Source organism: Pteropus medius, unplaced genomic scaffold (assembly GCF_902729225.1).
Source record: "Pteropus medius unplaced genomic scaffold, Ma_sr-lr_union100, whole genome shotgun sequence".
NCBI classification, from domain to species: Eukaryota; Metazoa; Chordata; class Mammalia; order Chiroptera; family Pteropodidae; genus Pteropus; species Pteropus medius.
The window spans coordinates 697428-716983 of NW_024346692.1; the positions used below are offsets into that span (position 1 = coordinate 697428).

General features: G+C 37.8%; 1 protein-coding gene across 1 annotated transcript in view; it reads right to left on the reverse strand.

Moving 5' to 3' along the window:
• Positions 1–1256: 1256 nt before the first annotated feature.
• DUSP16 (dual specificity phosphatase 16) overlaps positions 1257–19556 on the reverse strand; it is a 69654-nt gene continuing 51354 nt past the window's right edge. Inside the window, exons 6-8 of the mRNA XM_039876373.1 lie at positions 11721–11880; positions 6713–6836; positions 1257–4950 (exon numbers count right to left, since the gene is read on the reverse strand). Coding sequence (XP_039732307.1) covers positions 3777–4950; positions 6713–6836; positions 11721–11880 — 1458 coding nt within the window. The 3' untranslated portion in view covers positions 1257–3776. The remainder of the gene's footprint in view (positions 4951–6712; positions 6837–11720; positions 11881–19556) is intronic.

Genomic DNA, 19556 nt, shown 5'->3' on the forward strand with positions numbered 1-19556 from the left:
GTGCACATAAACTGCAACAATGATTGACTTGTAAACATCTTCCAAGAGGATGCTGTAATTTTCCAGTTGATTTCACAACACTTTAAAGATATAACCAGTATAATTATGCTGTACAAGGATAAATGAGCCCCCACAGAATGCTAGAAATAACTTCCCTCTTCCATTTATAGATGTGGAAAAGTAATAGAGCAAAGCATCTAGAGAAATTTTGTCTACTAGACCTAACACATTCCTACTTAGTCAGAAAAACAAAACCAGACAGGAGTTATTTAAAATAAAATGGCAGTAAAAGTTTTAAAGGTAAAAAGTTTTCATCAACTAGTCTCACTGTGCACTCCCTACCCTTCAGGTCTACCCTCTTTATTTCCCCAGTCTAAGCCCTGGCCTCATGTTAGCTGTCAGACCCAAACTAGGCCCCCAAATCTGTCTGCCCTTAAACTAGTAACCGGCTTAAACTTCAGGGCTTCCCGACATCTCCACTTTCTTATCCAAAGCCTCTCACTAAAACAATTGCTGCCTTCTGCCACCTTCCATCGTCACACAGGTTTATTCCGCCCTCCCTTTATTCTTCTGTCACACACCCACCTCCATTCGTCTGCAAGGCCCTGGCCAAGATAGCTCTTCTTGTCATCACCTACCCAATACACTCCTTGCTGTTAAATTTTCTTAAATCTTAACTAGAAAGCCTTTCACAACTAACTTAAATGACATCACCTATGATTCTGTCATTGCATCTGCTTGCACTGAAGGTAAATGCTTTATTCCTTTAATATGTAATTCTTTACTAACAAACTGAGACTGTTTCTAATCTCATAAGTCATCACATCCAGTGTCATTTATAAGCAGGTCATTAAGATGTACATGGCAAGGATGGAGAACAGTATTCCTCCTCAGTTTTTCCTGCAAGAAGTATAAGTCTATTTACGTATGTTAAAATGTACCATGAATGTGTATCTGGTCTTTTAAATTCCTACCCTGTATTTGTTCTGAATTCAATCAGTCAGCAAATATTTACCAAGGGCCTTAGTGTGCATATGATATAGACATTAAAGAATGAATTGCTGGCATGAAACTGCCAACAATCCATCACGTGAATGATAGAGCACATAATGTATGACTACCTCACCATTTCATTTTGAGCTAATTACTCTTTGACATGAGAAAAACAGCATAGGTTCCACTACTGCCTCCTTTCACAGCTTGGACGTTGCTGTTCCCATCAAGTTTATAGATGCAAAGAGAGGTCCTTTCTCATATTTATGTATAAACAGGTACCAGTTTTGATTTTATTTTATCATATTAACACACATGACACATCATGAGAAATGCACAATTTAACCATTCAACAGCTTGCCTTACTCCAAAACAACACTATATTCATATTAAACATTTATACAGTCTTTCTACCTAACTTTACAAATGTCTTAAACCATTTTCCAGCATTTCTCACATAGAAGTCTAGGTTTTGCTCTTTAAAATCATCATTCTGTATCATCCTAGTAGATTCCAGGGCTTCCCCTACAATGACGCGCTGAAGAGACCCAGCCACCATGCCACCTGGAGACACCCAAGCAGCTCCAGGGATTGCCTCTGCGGCTGCCCCTTCAGTATGGTAGTCTTGATTCCAAGAACTGATTATTTGACATTAGCAATCAAGGACTAAAGGCTGTAGTGTATGACTACATCACAGGAAGGAAGGGGACCCATGGCCAAGAAATCTCAAATGATGGAAGGCAAATTTCTTCCCAAATATCTTGTCTAAACCAAGTCCCCCAACTCCCTTGAAACATATTTAACATTGAAGCTATTGCTTCCATTTCTTAAAAATGTTTAACAGTGTGACCAAACTCTGAAAGCAGTGTTGGTGTGTGTCTACACAACACATCAAAAATTACTGTGAAACCTTGAGAATGTCTGATTACATCCAAAATTTAAATGTACAAAGAAAAACTCAGATCATTTAACAGAATTTTTTCAATATGGTAACAATGCACTCCCTATGCAGTTTACTTTTTCTTCCTTCATTTTAAACCCATATCATAGACCATTATCCGTGCATAACCAGTTATGTTATGTAAAGCAGATAATTGTCATGATCAAGTCAATTTTGAATCATGTCATTCTATGCTGGTTTTAGCAGTCACCATAGGAAACATTAAGTCACATCCTAGTCAAAGGACTGTCCATTTCTCAAACAGAAAAACCTGAGATATGAGTCAACAACTAGCTACACTTACAGTAAAGGACAATATAACACCCCCCACCCCTCAAAAAAGCTGCTGACGTGAATTAAGGCTTCAGAAGAGGGCCACACTGTACTTGACAAAACCCACGCCAGGAAGTTAAAAAGCAGATATGTACTATCATTTGTGTACTTGTTCTAATCACCTCCTATTTTCAGCTGCCAGGACTGATTCCATACAGTGACTGTAGGTTAAGGACTGAGAGACCACCTTAATCCCACTCTGTTTTGCTATGTCCCTTCTACTAAAAAAATGCTGGGGACATTTTCTGAGAATAGCTTGGCTGTGGCTTTCCACTCTGCTCACAATGAAACAAAATTCAGCCTCCTCTCCTCACCTTCCTATAGTGTTTAATTCTGTACATTCCTTGCTTACGAAAGCCTCTCTCAGCCCTATTAGTAAATCTGAAAGTCTAAGGAAATTATAGAAATACCGCCCTCATCTCATGCTAAGGGGAAAAAACCTTGAGAAATAAGTTTCCTGCTTCTCAACAATTTTACAAACTAATCTTTCCATAGTTTTTCTCCTTCTTAGTAGATTCCTATAAATTCAAACTTATTGTTACATTTTTACAAAATGAAGGTGCTGCTGCTCTGCTACCAACCCAAGTAAATTCACATCTGGCTTTAAACCAAGTTAATCTTTATTTAAAGGATTAATAATCCCATTTTGAACAATTCTTTGATAAGGAGGGAAGTAGACCTTTATAGCCTCCCAACCTGAGCTTAAATAATTATGATGCCAGATTATTGGCTGTTACACTGAATCCTAGCTGGTTTCCCTTCTTTCTTCTGAAGCTGAGAAGAAAAAATTATCTCTAACCAGGTCCAACTGGAAATTTGTGCATAGACAGTTTGAATTGGTCTGAAAAGTGTGACTAGCTACCTACCTACTCACAATGCTGAGAAAACGGGCTACCAGACATGGAAGTGGTGAAAGCCCCAACTGTCTGAGGTACTGGGTTTGCTCTAAAGTAGATCTTGGAAAGGCCCCTAATGGTCTAAGCAGGAGAATGATACTCGAATTACTCTGCTGTCCGGTGAGCTCGGAGCTGTGAATCAGATCATTTCCCTTGGATTTACCACCATTAGGTTCCGTCCCTAGCAGGGTCTACCTGCCCGACCCACAAGCTGGCTCAGTCTCAGCGCTAAGGTGCACTACAGAAGGACGGGAGGAAGGCTAGTATTCGAGATCTCTGTAGTACAACATGAAAATGGCAGGGGATTTTGTCCTCCAACACCAAATAAAACTTGTTTAGTAAGAACGAGAGGATGTGCAATTCAAGGCATAAAATTATTTCATCTGTCTAGGGGGAAATCTGGCATCTACCCTTCTACTTTTGTTGAGAGAAATACGAGCTGATCTCTCAAATGCAGATGTTGAGAACAACTGTGTTGATCCATCTTTGCTTTTACACCATAGCTCCATTTTCCAAAATATATATGTATGTACATATATATATTTCAGATTTACAGGGAATATTTTTTTGTGAATGAGAAAAAAACTCAATAGAAGTCACAAGTGTCTTTCTTCTCAGGAGACCTCAATGATCTCCATGCTGCCTGAAAAGCTAGACTGGCTACCCACTTTCCCCAGTTCTTCCCGCGATCTGTTCTCTGACATGATGCTCTCTCCAAATTCCATCTGGCAGCTTCTGCGTTTAAACTGCTTTTCAAAGGGGCTCTCTTCATGCCAGCTCCGCCGGGAGTCAGCTCTGTCACTTGGCTTCTGCCGTCTGCGCACAGAATAGAGCTGGTCACTGCAAGTGGGCAGTTGGCTACAGCTATAGGCAGAGTAACTGGCATTGCCTCCGTAGATGGCTGAGGCGGAGTAGAAGTGAGAGGACTCCGTGGCAAAATACCAGCTATTGGTCAAGGAAGGGGTGGAGGTCTGGGGAGCCAAGATATCTGAGTGCCAGCCCTTGAGCCCCAGCCCAGCGGCAGACTTTGCGAGGTGTTGCTGGCTGGTGGAAAGGCCAAAAAGGAAGTTGGTATGGTAGTTGTCCTCCACACTCCCACTTCGATGCAGTGGAGATAAGAGGGACCTTTGGGTGGCACCACTGTTGCTGGTTCTTACTGAATGTAATCGCTTGTTCTGGCTGTCTGAAGGCCTGGTAGTCTGAGGCTTCTTAGGGATGGTGACTTCCTCCTTATCTGGGCTGGTTTCTGGAGTCTGCTCTGATACTTCCTCAACCGGAGAGAACTGGCATAGCTTGTTGGGCCCATCCAGAGTCGTGGAAGGTTTGTAGTAGTCCAGAGCATCTTCTGATGAGAAACCATGCAAGGATGCTGCCATACTGGCCGAGTACGAAACTGATTTGATGTCCAGAGAGAAGGAACGCTTGAGCTTATTGCTGTCTTCCAGCTTGTCTGAGGACAGGTGGAGCCCGTTGAGCGCCTGTACCAGTGGGCTGTCCTCTAACAGTGATGGCTGAATGCTGGGCACACTGGCAGCATGCACAGGCCTTTGCCCTGCTGCCTCTGAGGTAGCAGAGTTGGCACAGGGTGGACTGAGGGACATCTCGCTTTTCTGTCCACCCTCTGAGACTGCAGGGACAGGTTCATTTGGCTTCTCCAAGTGCAGCAGCTTGAGTTTGCTCTTTGGCCCTGATGCTCCAGTCTGGTTCTTAATCTTCTTCTCATAGTCCAGCAGCTGGCCCAGAAAATTGAAGTTTGGAGATATAGTAGGTCTTTTTTCTTTCACAAATCTATGAAGAGAAGAAAAACAAAAAGACTTGAATTTTATGGCTATACTTTATCTTAAGAATGTTAAGTGAACAAATGAGATAGATAGGAATTATTAGGCATACCAAGTAATACCTTTGGAAGATTGTTTTAATCAGATATACCTCAAGGTGGAGAACAGAAGGGCCTCTGCATTGGGGTGCTTTAGAGCATGTCTTCGGAATATGCTAGAAAGGGGGGTGCCAAGTTCCCCAAAGCTCTAGTTTTAAGCCTCCTTATTTTGAAGGACTCAAAGCTTCCAGTGCAATTGATAAGAGATGGTTCCTTCCTTACCAGAAACTTCCCCACTGGTGCTACCATCAGTAAGTACAGCTTCAATTTCACAATATCAAAGCCTTCTCAAAGTCCCCGAAGTCATTTCCTCAAGACAATTCACATTTTTAATTAATGTCCATAAAAGAGTATCAGATGGCCAGAGCATCAAAGCATACATTTCTGGATTATTCTCTTTGTACAAACAATATGACAACACAACCAGCTACACAGTGGTCTCTTGTGTGCCTAGCACTATGCTAATATGTTAAATCGAGTTAAAAGAGTTTTATCTTCTTCAATCCTTAAAACCACCTTATATAAGGTGGTTGTAATTATCCCCAACATATAAGTAAAGTCCTTAAGTTACCTTCCCCAAATCACATAGCTACTAAGTGATGGCACTGGGATTCCAAATTAGGTCTCAGCTCCTTTTTTGTCACCACCATGGTAAAGAAGGATTCATCGAAGGATCAAAACTAGAAATAAATAGCTTTCATGTTTCACTGTGGAACTAGACTCTTGAGAGAGAGTAGATAAATTCTTTAGTGGCCCCTGGCCCTCACAGACACTCCTCAGAAGATGCAGGAGTGAAACTACACTGAAAAATTATATTTGAATAAGAGAAAAATCAAAAATAAACTTGTAAATCAAGTAACCTAAAGCAAATTAACAAAGCCAGAAATAACTGGCTCAACTACAACAAGTATAAACACAGGGTCCTCATAAGACTCTGTACATGATACATGGCTGCCTTTTCTTCTGATTTTGTTTCTACATGACACAGGAGGACCTTAACGGAGAAAAGCTTGAATGGAGGATTAGGGAGCTGATGAGATAAATGGAGGACCTGTCTCCATCTCCTTCCAACTGAAAGTGTTCAGGCAGTTCGTTTCTTTTTTCTAAACTGTCCAATTGGAAAAAAGTCCAAGAACAGGCCAGCTCCATGCATCTATATTTACTGATTCCTAATCATATGAAAACTAACCACCTCTATCCAACAAGACATGCAGAAGACCCAGATTCTCCAGTCACTAAACAAAACCCCAGTCCTTGGTGCTATTGTCACTTGCTCGCCTCTATGGGTTTTTTTGGGGGGTGGGGAGGGGGCTTGGGGAGGTGGCGGATCTCAGTCAAAATTATATACTGCAAAATCTGAGCAACTCTAGGATATAGGAAATTTTACTCAATGAATGGAATTTGACAATTATTAGGTTTTATACTTGTATATATCAGGCTTTTTTTTTTCACAGTGAAAGAGACAAAGTTTGAGGCAGAGTAGAAATGTATTCTGGAGTTTTTCTCACATGTAAATTAGAACAAATGATACTTCCCCAATCAGAGAAAGGTATAAACTCATGTAATAGGACAGAGATCAGTTTGTGGCAGCTGAGGATGAATCTGATACGTCAGGGTAGAATTAATGCTAAATTATAAAAATGCCTTCTACATAGGACATGTTCCTGTCCTCACCTGTAAGCTTCATCTAAGGACATGTCCATCCTCTTCATGATGTAGGCAATAGCAATGGTGGCAGAGCGAGAGATCCCAGCCAAACAGTGCACCAGGACACATCCATTGGAGGCCTTTGCTTTCTCTGTATGAGTCAAATTCAAGAAGGGTCACTGATAACAATTATGTCCAGCAGTGAAATCTTGTTTCCATTTATTTAGCCACTGTCTTTCATCTGACAATTCAAAGTACATCTCATCTATTTACAGATACATCCTTTCAATATTCTTTTAAGGAGGCAGGGGAAGATGATTTCCCCACCATTTACATATAGGACAGTGAAAGTCCAAATGTGTTAATAAGCAACTTGTCTGTAACTCAGGGTGACTGACTTTTATTCAGTGCTTTTCACTGGGTATTTTTTTTTAATGTTCTTTTTATTTTATTTTATTTTTATTTTATTTATTTAATTTTTACACCTATAGCACTTGGTCTTCCTAGGTAGTCTCCCATCCAAGTACGGATCAGGCCCGACCCTGCTTAGCTTCTGAGACTGGACAGGATCGGGTGTGTTCAGGATAGCATGGCTGTAGACTCACCGGGTATTTTTTACATTTGTTATTTTTAATAGCTTTCCCTGCATATAAATCCTACATTATGATTACATGATTCTACTTGTTTAGTGTAGAAAATCTAATACAGAAAAAGTATAAAGAAAATAACATCCAAAATTTTAATATTTAGCTAATACTGTTTATCCATGTTGTCTGACACCTCACCTTTTTTCTAGCTATGTAAGACACATTAAATTTTTTTCCAGTTTTGAGATATTGACATATAATATTGTATTACTTTTAGATGTATAATATAATTTGATATATGTACAAGATATTAAATTTTTACAAATATTTTTCATTTCAAACGTATCTGACATACATTACCATTTAAATAGCAAGGAGGAAGGGAGGAAGAGAGACTTAATCACAATGGTATCACAACACAAAGAGATGCCAGCTCCAGCTTCTTTAAAATACTGATCCACAGAACATATAGTTTCCCTATTTTTCTTTAGGAAACTTTTCTGTATATCATAAAGTGGCTCAACTTCATTTGCTGAATTTAAGAAGAAAACCACGTATATACTACAAATCAGGTTTAGCAGGTCACTTTAATGAAGACCAAGGGAACTCACTGATATTCAGCAGTGATGGTCTGATTACATCATGTTGATTCCCCATTACATGGTAGAAGGACTTGTGGACATTTTGTTAGAACCAAGAACATTCAACAAACTTTGCTGCCATCTCTCACTGTTGAGGAACTTTAAAAGCTTTCTTGTGTGAGTGGATGAAGTTATTCCACACAGCCTGGAAGCAACTAACATTTTAACCAGTACTATGACTGCCTCATGTTACCTACCATGGAGCTAGATTCTTCCCTTTTCATTCTTGTTTTAGTTGATACTACCAAAAGTTTACCAGATCTTAACATTAATATTCTTGTAATTAACAGATATCCAGGGAATCTGCTCTGGCAGCTGAATAATACCAGGCTACTCTGATCTCACCACCTCTATTATAAATGTTACAAATTTCTAATGTATATGATTAATTATTCATTATGTACAAAACACCAGTATATATACTATATATACAAGTATATATAGCTTTCCTTTAGATAGGGAAATCAAACACAATAAAACAAAGAAATACAAAGTAACACTGAAACAAATAAGTACTATACAACATATTCTTATATGAACTCATGTACATCAAATCCCATGCCTACCTGGGCCTACACAGTTCTCTTCCTTCTCTCAGCTACGCAATATTTAGCCTATACCACTCTTAGTATTTCCTCTTTTGCCTTGGCTACTAAGAAGCTCAAAGCTAAGGTTTTCACTCAATTACAATAGGCAATTGTAGTTCAGATTTTATTGTACCTTTCCTAGCCTTTTTATCCCATTGTAATGTGTATGTGTGTGAATATGTGTACTTTTTGATCTTAATCTCTTACTGTAAGCTGCTTTAAATTCTTATTGGAAATAGGTTGGGTTTAAAATTTTTAAAAATGTTGATAATATTCTTATTATTTTAAATAATTATCTCAAAACTAGGTTATAAGGACCAATAAGGATCTTGCTTCTAACATTTCCCTCAAAGGGTTTAACACTGGTCACACAGTATATACCCAGTAAATACTGGCTAGCTGATACATATTTTAAAAAGCAATCTTTATAATAAAAAGAGTTGGAAGGAAATAAAAAACAATGATAACAGATGTGTTAGGATGTTGAGGTTACAGGTTTCCTTTTCACTGTTTTCCAAATTTTCTACATTTTACGTATATTGTTTTTACAATTACAGCTCTTTTGATGATGTGTTTAAAAAATCTAATTAAAAAGTTATTATACTGGATAGGGTTCATTAGAACATATTTCTTGGCAAAAATGAGTGCTAAACTGAGTGTTAAAGCAAAGAAGTAATATACATAGACCTGGCAGAGAAGAGAAGGGAACTGTGTGCTAGAAAGCTCTATGGTGACAAACTGCTCAGAAAATAGTCTGTGTTGGCTGGTGCTCATGCAGTGTGCAGGAAGTAACCAGAAAGAAGGTTTCATAGGTGGGAAGCAAGTGCTGGAGGGTCTGGGTATGTTAGGCTAAAGACGTGAAAACAATTAAGGAGCCTCTTCAGTTTCCTGAATAAGAAACAAGAAGGCACTGATGGCGAAAACTAGGGGGAAAAAAAAAAAGCAGGTTATCACCACAGTAATTCAGGAAGAAAATCTAGGTTAAAAAAGAGTGAGAGGATAAGCTATAAGGGGTTAGGGGGAGCCAGTGAGGAAGTAAAGTAATAACTGAAGTTACAGAGTATAGCTCTAAGAGGAAAAAAAAAAACCACCTCAGATAATTTTTAAAACAGTATGTATTAAGAGTCAATTATAAGGTGGACACTTCGCAAGATAGTCTACCTATATTATCTGTTTTAATCCTCACGATATTCCTATGAGGTAGATATATTATCTTCAGTTACCAGGGGAAGGAACAAAGAAGTTTTAAGTAACTTAGTTAAACTCACTTAACTAATAACCAAGGGAGGCAGGACTCAAATACAGTTTGGCTCCAAAGTACATGCTCTTAATTACCTCCCTCATGCAAAGTCATGAGTTTGGTGTGGGTGAGGTGGGGCAGAAGGCCATATAAGCAGCCAGCTAGGATCGGGGGCACTTCATGAGTGTCCCATAGCACAGACAGACAAACCGTGCTTACTGCTGTGAAAATACACCTATGAGTCTATACGTTATTAAGTATGGTATAAGACTACATCTTCAAATTATATGCTCTGCCATGACCAAACATGGCTTAAAACACCCTGGAGAAGATTAGCAGCTGTAATGAACAAGGGCTGACTCCAAAAGTGGGCTGGAGATTTTGCCCTGAATTATTGGATGGGATAAGGATGGTGACCCTTGTAAATAGGGCCAAGTAAGTGAAATACTGGTAATTAAAAATATTTTCAGATACTACAAATAAATTATATGTATTTGTGTATATTCAACCAATTTGGAACATGGTAAAGTTCCTTTTATATGAATTAAAAGTGGCAGGACAACCCCAACCTCTCCCAAGAAAGAAAATAAGTTAAGGGCAAAGTTATTCATAGTCTCTTTTTTCTATTAACTCGCCCAAAGCTTAGACATTGTCATGACTTAACAAAATCGGGTTCTCTTAAACAGATTCTGAAGTCACTCTTTTAGCTAAAATTAGAGCCAAATGTCTCTGGATAGAAATGACAAGCAATGAGAACACTGATCATAACTATTATCTTTTAAAGAGGCAAAAAACTGAATGATATGCTGAATATTTCCTAGAAGCACAATGGAGGAAGATTAATTCTGAGTTTTGTTTGTGATTAATATAAATTATTTAAGCCATTTATCTCCAGATGTTTCACAAATGCATCCTAACTAAAGATGAAAACTCTGAGAATCTGGAATCTTGAAAAAAGAGAACGTTTTTCAGAAATTACCCAAAGTTCCAAAAGCATTATCTCAAATATTTCTCTCACGAAGTATATACAGTGAGGGACTTAATTTACACAATCTCACTTTTTAAAAATGAATCAGTTCTTTGTACTCAAATTTATGTGCCTCTGGGGAAAAAGAAAAACAAAAACTCCCCATATAGAGTATCAATAGTCAACCTGGTGATGCTGCTCAAGAGCTAGCAACGTTTCTCCTCTGTTCACCGCTCTCCACTAAAACCACATTGCAAATACAGGGCACCAATTTGCTACCGGCAGGCCTATCCTGCAGCACCAAAATGGCACAACAGCACCGACGCCACGAGTCGGGTTGTGGGGTAGAGGAGTTCCAGGACTGGCAATCTGGTACTGATCAGATCTTGTCACAACCAATGCCAAGGAAATGAGCGAGAGAGTGAGCGAGAGAGCGAGTGAGTGAGTGTGTGTGTGTGTGTGTGTGTGTGTGTGTGTGTGTTTGATGGAATTTTATTAGCTCCAATACTACTTGAAATTATTGGCACATGGACTGAGGCTTAGAAATCTTGTGACATAAAGACTTTAAATGTAAGGGGATTTGTTTTCACAGGATTTGACTTTTCTCTGGGGAAAACATAGCAGCAAGGCAAAAACAGTTTAAGGAATGCCTCCAAAGTTTCCAAAAGTCTTTTATAGGATTTGAAAAAGTAGGTGAGAAATTTAACCCCAAAAGTTTAACTGATTTTCAAATACTGGCAAATACATAATCACAGATCCCATTAGGCTTAACCCTGGTAGCGTCAGGTTAGCTAGAATGTCACGAGACCAGTCCCTTAGGGAGAGCATGGCACATACACATCACCTTGGCCACTAACAGAGATAAGCAGCATCATGTATTGTTTTCAGATGTTTGAAATCTCTGAAATAGGCTCCTTTTCTCTAAAAAAAATAAAAAGGGAACGGAGGCAGGGGGCACACCCATAAATGAAACTATAACCCAAAGAGCTTGTGACATTACTTGAGCTACTTACCAATGAAATCTACAGATTTGTCCAACCATGGCAAGATTTTCTCACAGAAGCTATCATTCACAGGCACTCGCAGGAAGTGAGACTCAGGGATGAAGTCAGGCTTTGGGCAGGTATTGCTGGCATTTAACACATAACCAATCCCATTCTGTTGCATCAGCTCCTATGTAGGAAAAGAGCAATTAAAATGACTAATAACATACTAGCACGATCATTCTGAAAGAGTAAAGTTTAACATAATGATAAAAATTACTAGATTCCCTGAAATAATCGGAGTTCATTCTATTGGTGAATTCCAAACACCTAGCACAATGACATTTAAAGACAAGTTAAAAATAGAATTTTTTTAAGGGCAAAAAAGGCTGTTTAAAATACCATGCTTGGAGATCACATATCATTAATATAGTCAACTCTCTATTCATTTCTAGAAAGAGAAGTGGAACAAAGAATGTAAAATAAAACCATGACAGTTTACTATGCCTTTAGAATATAGTCCTGAGGTCCTTCAAACTCAAAATGTCAGAAACTCAATACATTACCTTTCTCCCTTCTCTACCCTAATTCTTGTTTCTTCTCTATAATCCAAAATTGTTTTATGGTAATAACATCCCCCCAGACACTTGACTAGAAAACAGGACCATTTCATTTCTCTTTCTCATGGCCCCCATATCCAAAAAGTTGCCAAATCCCTTCTGTACCACCTTTCCCATTTATCCTCCTTCCTATTCCCAGCCACAGCTACTCAGTGGTCAGCCCTCAGCATGACATAAAAGCCACCAGGGAGCTCCTGAAGTTTGCAGCATTTTCCTCTCCAAACCATATACTGAACAAAAACTAGAATGATCTTTCTTATCATTAACACCGAGTAAGTGCTTTATCTACTTTTAATTTCATCATGTCTCATCGCCTGCTCCTGTCCCATACAACCTCCAAATCCAACATCACATGAACACCTAACCCTTCAGTGCTGCTGTGAGCACCGTTCCTGTCCTTAGCAGGCCCTGTTCCTCTTTCTGAGGACTCTCTTCCACTCTTCCTACTTTGTTTAAATTAACCTTGCTATGAACTCCTTCCCAATGATGCATAATCAGTCATTCCATTCTGTCCTTTCAAAGTACGTTGTTCACACTATTAGTAAAGCACCCGGCATACTGTTACACTTAGCAGATAATTCTTGCCTCTCCTACTACATAGGAAACTAGTGAGATCTTGGACTGATTCTTGCTTGTTTTTTCTACAGTCACACCAGGTACATAGCTGTATTCAATAAGTTTGTTCAAATGACACCCCATCTGCCATTTTCCAGGCGAGCCTATACAACCCTGCTTTATTTAGTCATCCATTGCTGCCTCTCAGGAAATGTTCTAAGCCTGAAACAATTCTAAGCAACTCTGGTCACTTCTTCCTTTTCTTGGAATGCTACTTCCTCTACAAATCTTTTCCAACTACCTGAAAGGCAGCAGGTAATTTTCTTCTTATTTTACCTTTCCAAAACAAGCCAATTCCCTAATCCCTTCATTTATCACATTTGGCACAACAAATATATTTTATTTCACATAAAAGGTATACTTAATAAATCCAGATCACATATGCAATCGTCTCTCTCAACTGTGAGATGACAATGTCAAGAAACAGCTTTTGGAACTAGGCAAGCTTCTTAAGAGTGACTGACCTTCAGCTGTGCCCCAGTCTTCTGATGGTCTCATTAGGTTAATAATCAGGCTGTGAAGATCTTAATGGTGTTTACTACTACAGCTTTTAAACTTTTGTACATGGAGCCAAGGTCACATCTGTTTTTCTACACTGGGATCACCTACTACCGTCTGATCAACAACAGTATCCCTCATGTAAGAACAGAAATGGGTCAGTCAGAAGGTAAAAGCCTTTCAAGCCTTTCTCACCAATGATCCTTAAGGAAAGGAAGCGTTTTATCTTTCTTTCCCCTTTCTTTTAATAGTACTATGAAGATTTATTAAATTAAAAGAAGTAATAACATTCCTTTCCACTTCAATAATAAAGACATAACAATTTCTGAGAAAAGGGTCAATACTAACAGTGTTATCTCCTACATACATTCAGAAGACAACAAGAATTCTAAGGACAGAACAAAAGTCAATGACTATTCCGATCTCATTTCCCCACAGAGAACATAACAATGTACACTTCTGATAAGTAGCCTATTAAAAAACCTACATTTTGTAGAAATGGTCACTTAACCTAAATTAAATTTAAAAAATCTGTTGGGCACCTTTTTGCTAGAGGTCTATTAATAATAAACTATTATGGCACATGGTACACGGTAATAAAATAATATCTAACATTTAATGAATGACTTCTATGTGCCAGGTACCGTGCTTAGCATTTAAATGGACTACCACATTTAATACTCACAACCAGCCTTTGACTTGGATATTATCTTCATTTTTAAAATGAGCAAACTGAGGCTTAGAGAGGTTACATAATGTTTCCAAAGTTACACAGCTACCAAGTGGTAGAGTCAAAATTCAAATCCAGGTATACTTATCTCCAGAATCTGTCCTCTTAATTGCTATATTCTACTGAAGTTCTTTTTAAAACAAATTCGATGGAGCAATGAAAATAACTAGCGTACGCAAACTTTTTTTTTAACTAAAAGAAGTATTAAAAGTTTTAATTTCTTTTTTACTCATTTTAACTATAACTTAGAAAGTAAAGGAACACCATGCTGCTCGTGGACTTGAGACTTTGGAGTGATTCAGGACACCAGATAAGCATCTGAGATTCATCCAAGTCGTATTCACCCTCTTTATTCCCCTACTGTTGCCTCAATTGCAGGTGTAGGCCTCACAGTGCTGGTCTTTCTGCCATGTTTATATTGGTATCTGCTGTGACAGTTTGAGGACTGGTTACCTATATGCATGTTCACTGCCCTCACCTGACTGCTGCCAATCACCAAACTGCAACAGCACTTCTATAGCTGGATGGAGAGGAAACATGACAAAGGGGCCATTCTGACCTCTTCAAAGAAACATCAATAATCTAAACTTACAATGCTGTTTTTATCTCAAAAGTGTTCTTCACTTATAAAACAATGTGCTATAAAAGATACATTTAACTAGTAACTTTATTTTAGATAACTGGCAAAAGAGGGCAGGAGGGCCGGGGAAAAAGACGTTAATGTGTTAAAATTGAGCGATAATAATTTAAACATGAAATGAGAAGAAAAAGAATAACTTCAATAGTAAATATAACTTGATTTATAAAAATTTTACTTAAAAATTTATTTATTAAATCGATTATCCAGATGCTACCTGAAATTTTCTTAATAAAATGGGACTTGATAAATAAAACATGGACAATTTTAAAAACAAAAAAGCAAACAAAAATCCTAAAAAGTCACCATGTAAAATTTAAATATAATTTGGCTATTAAATTAAATACCATAAATAAGTACCCGCTCACCTGGATTGGTAATTACTACATCAGTGAAAAAAGTCAAAGGAGAAAACCATTAAAAATGATACATACGGACTTGAAACATTTTATTTTAACTCAGCAAATAAGTGTACATTAATTCACTAACTTCTGATGCAGGACCATGGCTTTTATTTTTATAGGTTAGCTGAAAAGAGTTCTTAAGTAAATCATAACCAAATGCATCTACTACTTAGTTCCCATTCCTTTAAAGGCCAAGAACTGGTAAAATAATATCAGTACAGAATCCTAGATTATGACTGTCTCCTATTTTACAGTTGCTTTCCTCCCACTTACTTTAGGAAAAAAAAATGTAAAGCCATTTGTCCTTCCTGAGTCTTTTGAAAACATTTAACTTAGGTCTCAGAAAAACGACTCTCTTCCCTCATTCATATTTCACCGGTGTATGTGATGTTTTAATTAATGTATATAATTATAACAAGTACACTGGTCTAAACAGGTTTGAGAACAAACACAATTGCCTCCTGGTGATGGTGGAAGGAGACGAGCTATATGGTGAGGCGCCTGTCGCTGCTCAGCACAAGGCAGGTGTTCGCCTGCTGAGGGCATGGGGGGGATGTATCTCTGAAGTCAAAGTTTCTGCTGAAGTTTCATATAACTATCAACTTGCTCTCCTGTTTATTTTTATGAATGTACAAATAAGTGGCTGAGAGGGCATCATATGTCAACATTTCTGACAATGGAATTATAACAGAATTACAATTATGAAGAATGGGTCTGACTGTTTCACAGAACTGCTTTTATTCAAGATGGATGTCAATGACTTCTTACCAAATTATTAAGATATTTACATAATTCATTCAGGTTTGTTTCAGTATGTTGTATAAAACATACACAACTGTACATTACTGTTCCATAATTAAACATCATAATCTTTAAGCTTCCAGAGAGCAGTCATCTTACATTGTTTAATATTTAGCTCAACTTTGTGCTAAGTCTGCTAATACATACTTTCTACTGATAAAATAATCTTTCTTCTCTGGCCTTCAAATATCCTTCCAACATTGTGTCCTCTTAATTCTTTGAACTCTTCACCTTAACCACTCATTCCCATGAGACTCAGTCTGGTCCCTGCCATTACCAACAACCACAACCCCTCTCTAATCTCAACCTCACCCAACCCACTCTTGAAGTCCTCCTCTCCTTCCAGCTTGCTCTCTCTTATCACTACTCCTGGAACCCTTCAATCTCCCCAGGACCTATAATCTGTTGATCCCACCCCCTTTTCTTTGTCCTTCATCATCATGATGTCTGTCTTCCTTTCTTCTCCAACTTAAGATTCTGCGGTCAATCACTATAATCACTCTGTTGCTTTCACACTTAATTCCTACACCCCGCTACTGCTTCTTCATACTCACTTGGCAAGATTACAACTCTGGTTAAATCTAACCAGGCAGTCTGCATCTTCATCCATGCAGCTGAACACACCTAGAAGAAAACACTCAACAATGCTGCTGGATCCCACTTTTAACTCATTGCTCCTCAGCAATCATTCTATTTCCCTAGTCTGGTTCACTTTTCCTTTCTTTGAGATGCCATTCCAACCATTTCTCTTTTCCCTCAAACCCTCTCCATATGTCCCCTTTTTATCTTAACTCTCAGATGATGAATGATCTTGTTTCTCACCACACTGAAAAAAATTGAAACAATTTAGAAGCAAAGTTTGATCAACTTCTACCACATTTACCAGCATATGTACTGATATACTTTACTTTCCCTCCTGTTACTGTGGATAAGCTCATTGTGGCATGGAATAATGAGCAGTACATGGATACTGGCCCCAGAAAAACCAGAGCATAGCTTAGCATGTTACTGTTCATTACCTGAATGATCTTGGGCAGGTTACCAAACCTTCCTCAGCTTTAGTTTCTTCACCTGTAATATAGGGCTAATAGTGTATATTTTGTAAGGCTATTATAAAGATAAAGTGACTGGCACATAAGAGTCTCATTAAATGTTAGTGCCCTTACTTTATCTTAAGAACAGCTCATGGGAATACCAATTGGTGCAGCCATTACGAGGAACAGTATAGAGGTTCCTCAAAAAATAAAAAAACAGAACCACTACATGATACAGCAATTATATTTTGAGATATTTATCTGAAGGAAATGAAAACACTAACTCAAAAAGATAATCTACACCCCCATGTGCACTACAGCATTATTTATAAATCAAGATATGGAAGCAATCTAAGTGTCCATCAATGGATGAATGGATAAAGACAATGTGGTATATACATATACAATAGAATATTATTCAGCCATAAGAAAGAAGAAACCTTGCCATTTACGACAACATGGCTGGACCTTGAGGGCATTATGCTACGTGAAATAAGACAGAGAAAGAGAAATACTATATTATTTCATATGTGGAATCTAAAAAATGAATAAACAAAAAAACCAAACTTGTAGATACAGAGAACAGATTGGTGGCTGCCAGAGGCAAGAGGGGGATGGATGAAGGTGGCCAAAAGGTACAAACTTCTAGTTATGAAATAAATGAGTCACGGGGATGTAATGTACAACATGGTGACTACAGTTAATAATACTGTGTTGAATATTTGAAAGTGGCTGAGAGAGTAGATCTTAAAACTTCTCATCACAAGAAAAAAGAAATTGTAACCATGTCTGGTAATGGATGTTAACTAGACTTATTGTGGTGTGATCATGTCACAATACATTATATTGTACACCTGAAACTAATACAATATTATATGTCAGTTATATCTCAATTTAAAAAAAGCTCATAAATCATATGGTATATGAGTCAATAAGGCTGTTGCACCCTCTCCAAAATAAAGTTGTTGCTCCCCTCCAAAATAAGCTTATAATTTATATTTTTCACTAATTCCAATTGTGCTTTCTCCTAATTGGTCTTAATTACACTGAATGTAATTAAGTACATATGCAGCAGACTGGATATATAAAAAAGGGTTTATGTAGCAAAGCAGAAGAGATAACCCCCTAAGAATTTTAAAAAATGAATCCTGGTTTCAATATACAATTTAAAAGCTTTCAAAAATAATATTTGTGAGTCAAAAATAAATCTTAATTTTATTATGATTTTCATTTGCTATTTTTTTCCTTTAAAAAGTTTTTTCTCCTAAACCATGAAATGAACTTTCCCTTGTAGTTGGACTAATTTATAAATATGGGATCTATAATATGTTGATGTAGACTGTAGAGTAATATATACAATACAGATTAACATATACCCTTAATAAAATTGCTCTAGTTGGACAAGTTCTCCATATTCAGCAAAGCTGATAACAGAGATCCCATTAAATCACCACGTGGGTACTGCAATTCTAGATAACAGAATTATAATTGTAATTTTTCTTTCTGAAGCCACTCCTTTTGCCTTCAAATTTGACTTTATGTCCTACTTCCTCCATCTAGCCGTCCTTAACCAACCACACCTGTTACCTGCTACTTCTATAATCTACATCATGATGACAATACTGACTATAAACCAGGAACTGTACTTGGTGCCTGGCCATTCCATCTGAACCTCACATGAACACCAGGAGGCAGGAATCATTAGTTTGTAGGTGAAGAAAGCAAGTTTCAGTAACTTGGCTAGAGTAACAAGGCTGGTAATGTGGAGACCTGGGATGCAAAACTGCCCACCTCCAAAGCTGGATCCCAGCCATTATGCCATGCTGCCTTGGTATGGAGACTTACAGTGTCAATCACCTTGTCTTATGGATTATGGTTTAGTGAACGGGTCTTGTCTAACCAATGTGCACACTGCACAGTATTCTATACATAGTGAACACTAAATAAATGCTGTTTTTACTAGTAATTTTGATGCTATTTGTCTTCCTGGGTCATATGGAAACCCTGAAAGCAGTATTTGGCTATGTTGTATCTAGGCTACTGCATAACTCTCATTAAAAAAAAACAAAAACAAAAAACAGGTGGAACAATAAGGTAGCATAGCGAAAGCAATTTTGTATGGTAAAATACTGAAATCAGAAGCTACACAAAGAATATTGACAACACATTGTTTAAAACGGGGAAAGAGAGGACAGCAGAACTGCTTTAGTGAAGAGGCTGAAGTGCTTTACTGAAGATACAGCTCTGGCTTAGTAACTATTCATAGTAAGTAATTCCATCATACATTTCATGTATTAAGTGTGAAACAAAAGTCCTCATTTGAAATTTTAAGTGATAAGGGAGAAAAACGATCAAGAACTTTTGTCTTTCACATAGTAACTAGAGATTCTTGCTCAAATCCTACTCAGTTCAGATGGGAACTGGGCATCAGCAAACTACTTTTAATATAAAAAGCCGTTCCTGTTTCAACTCTAGTACAAAGACTAACGGAGAAAGAACAGATTGTGAGAAACAAAAGTACAGTTGT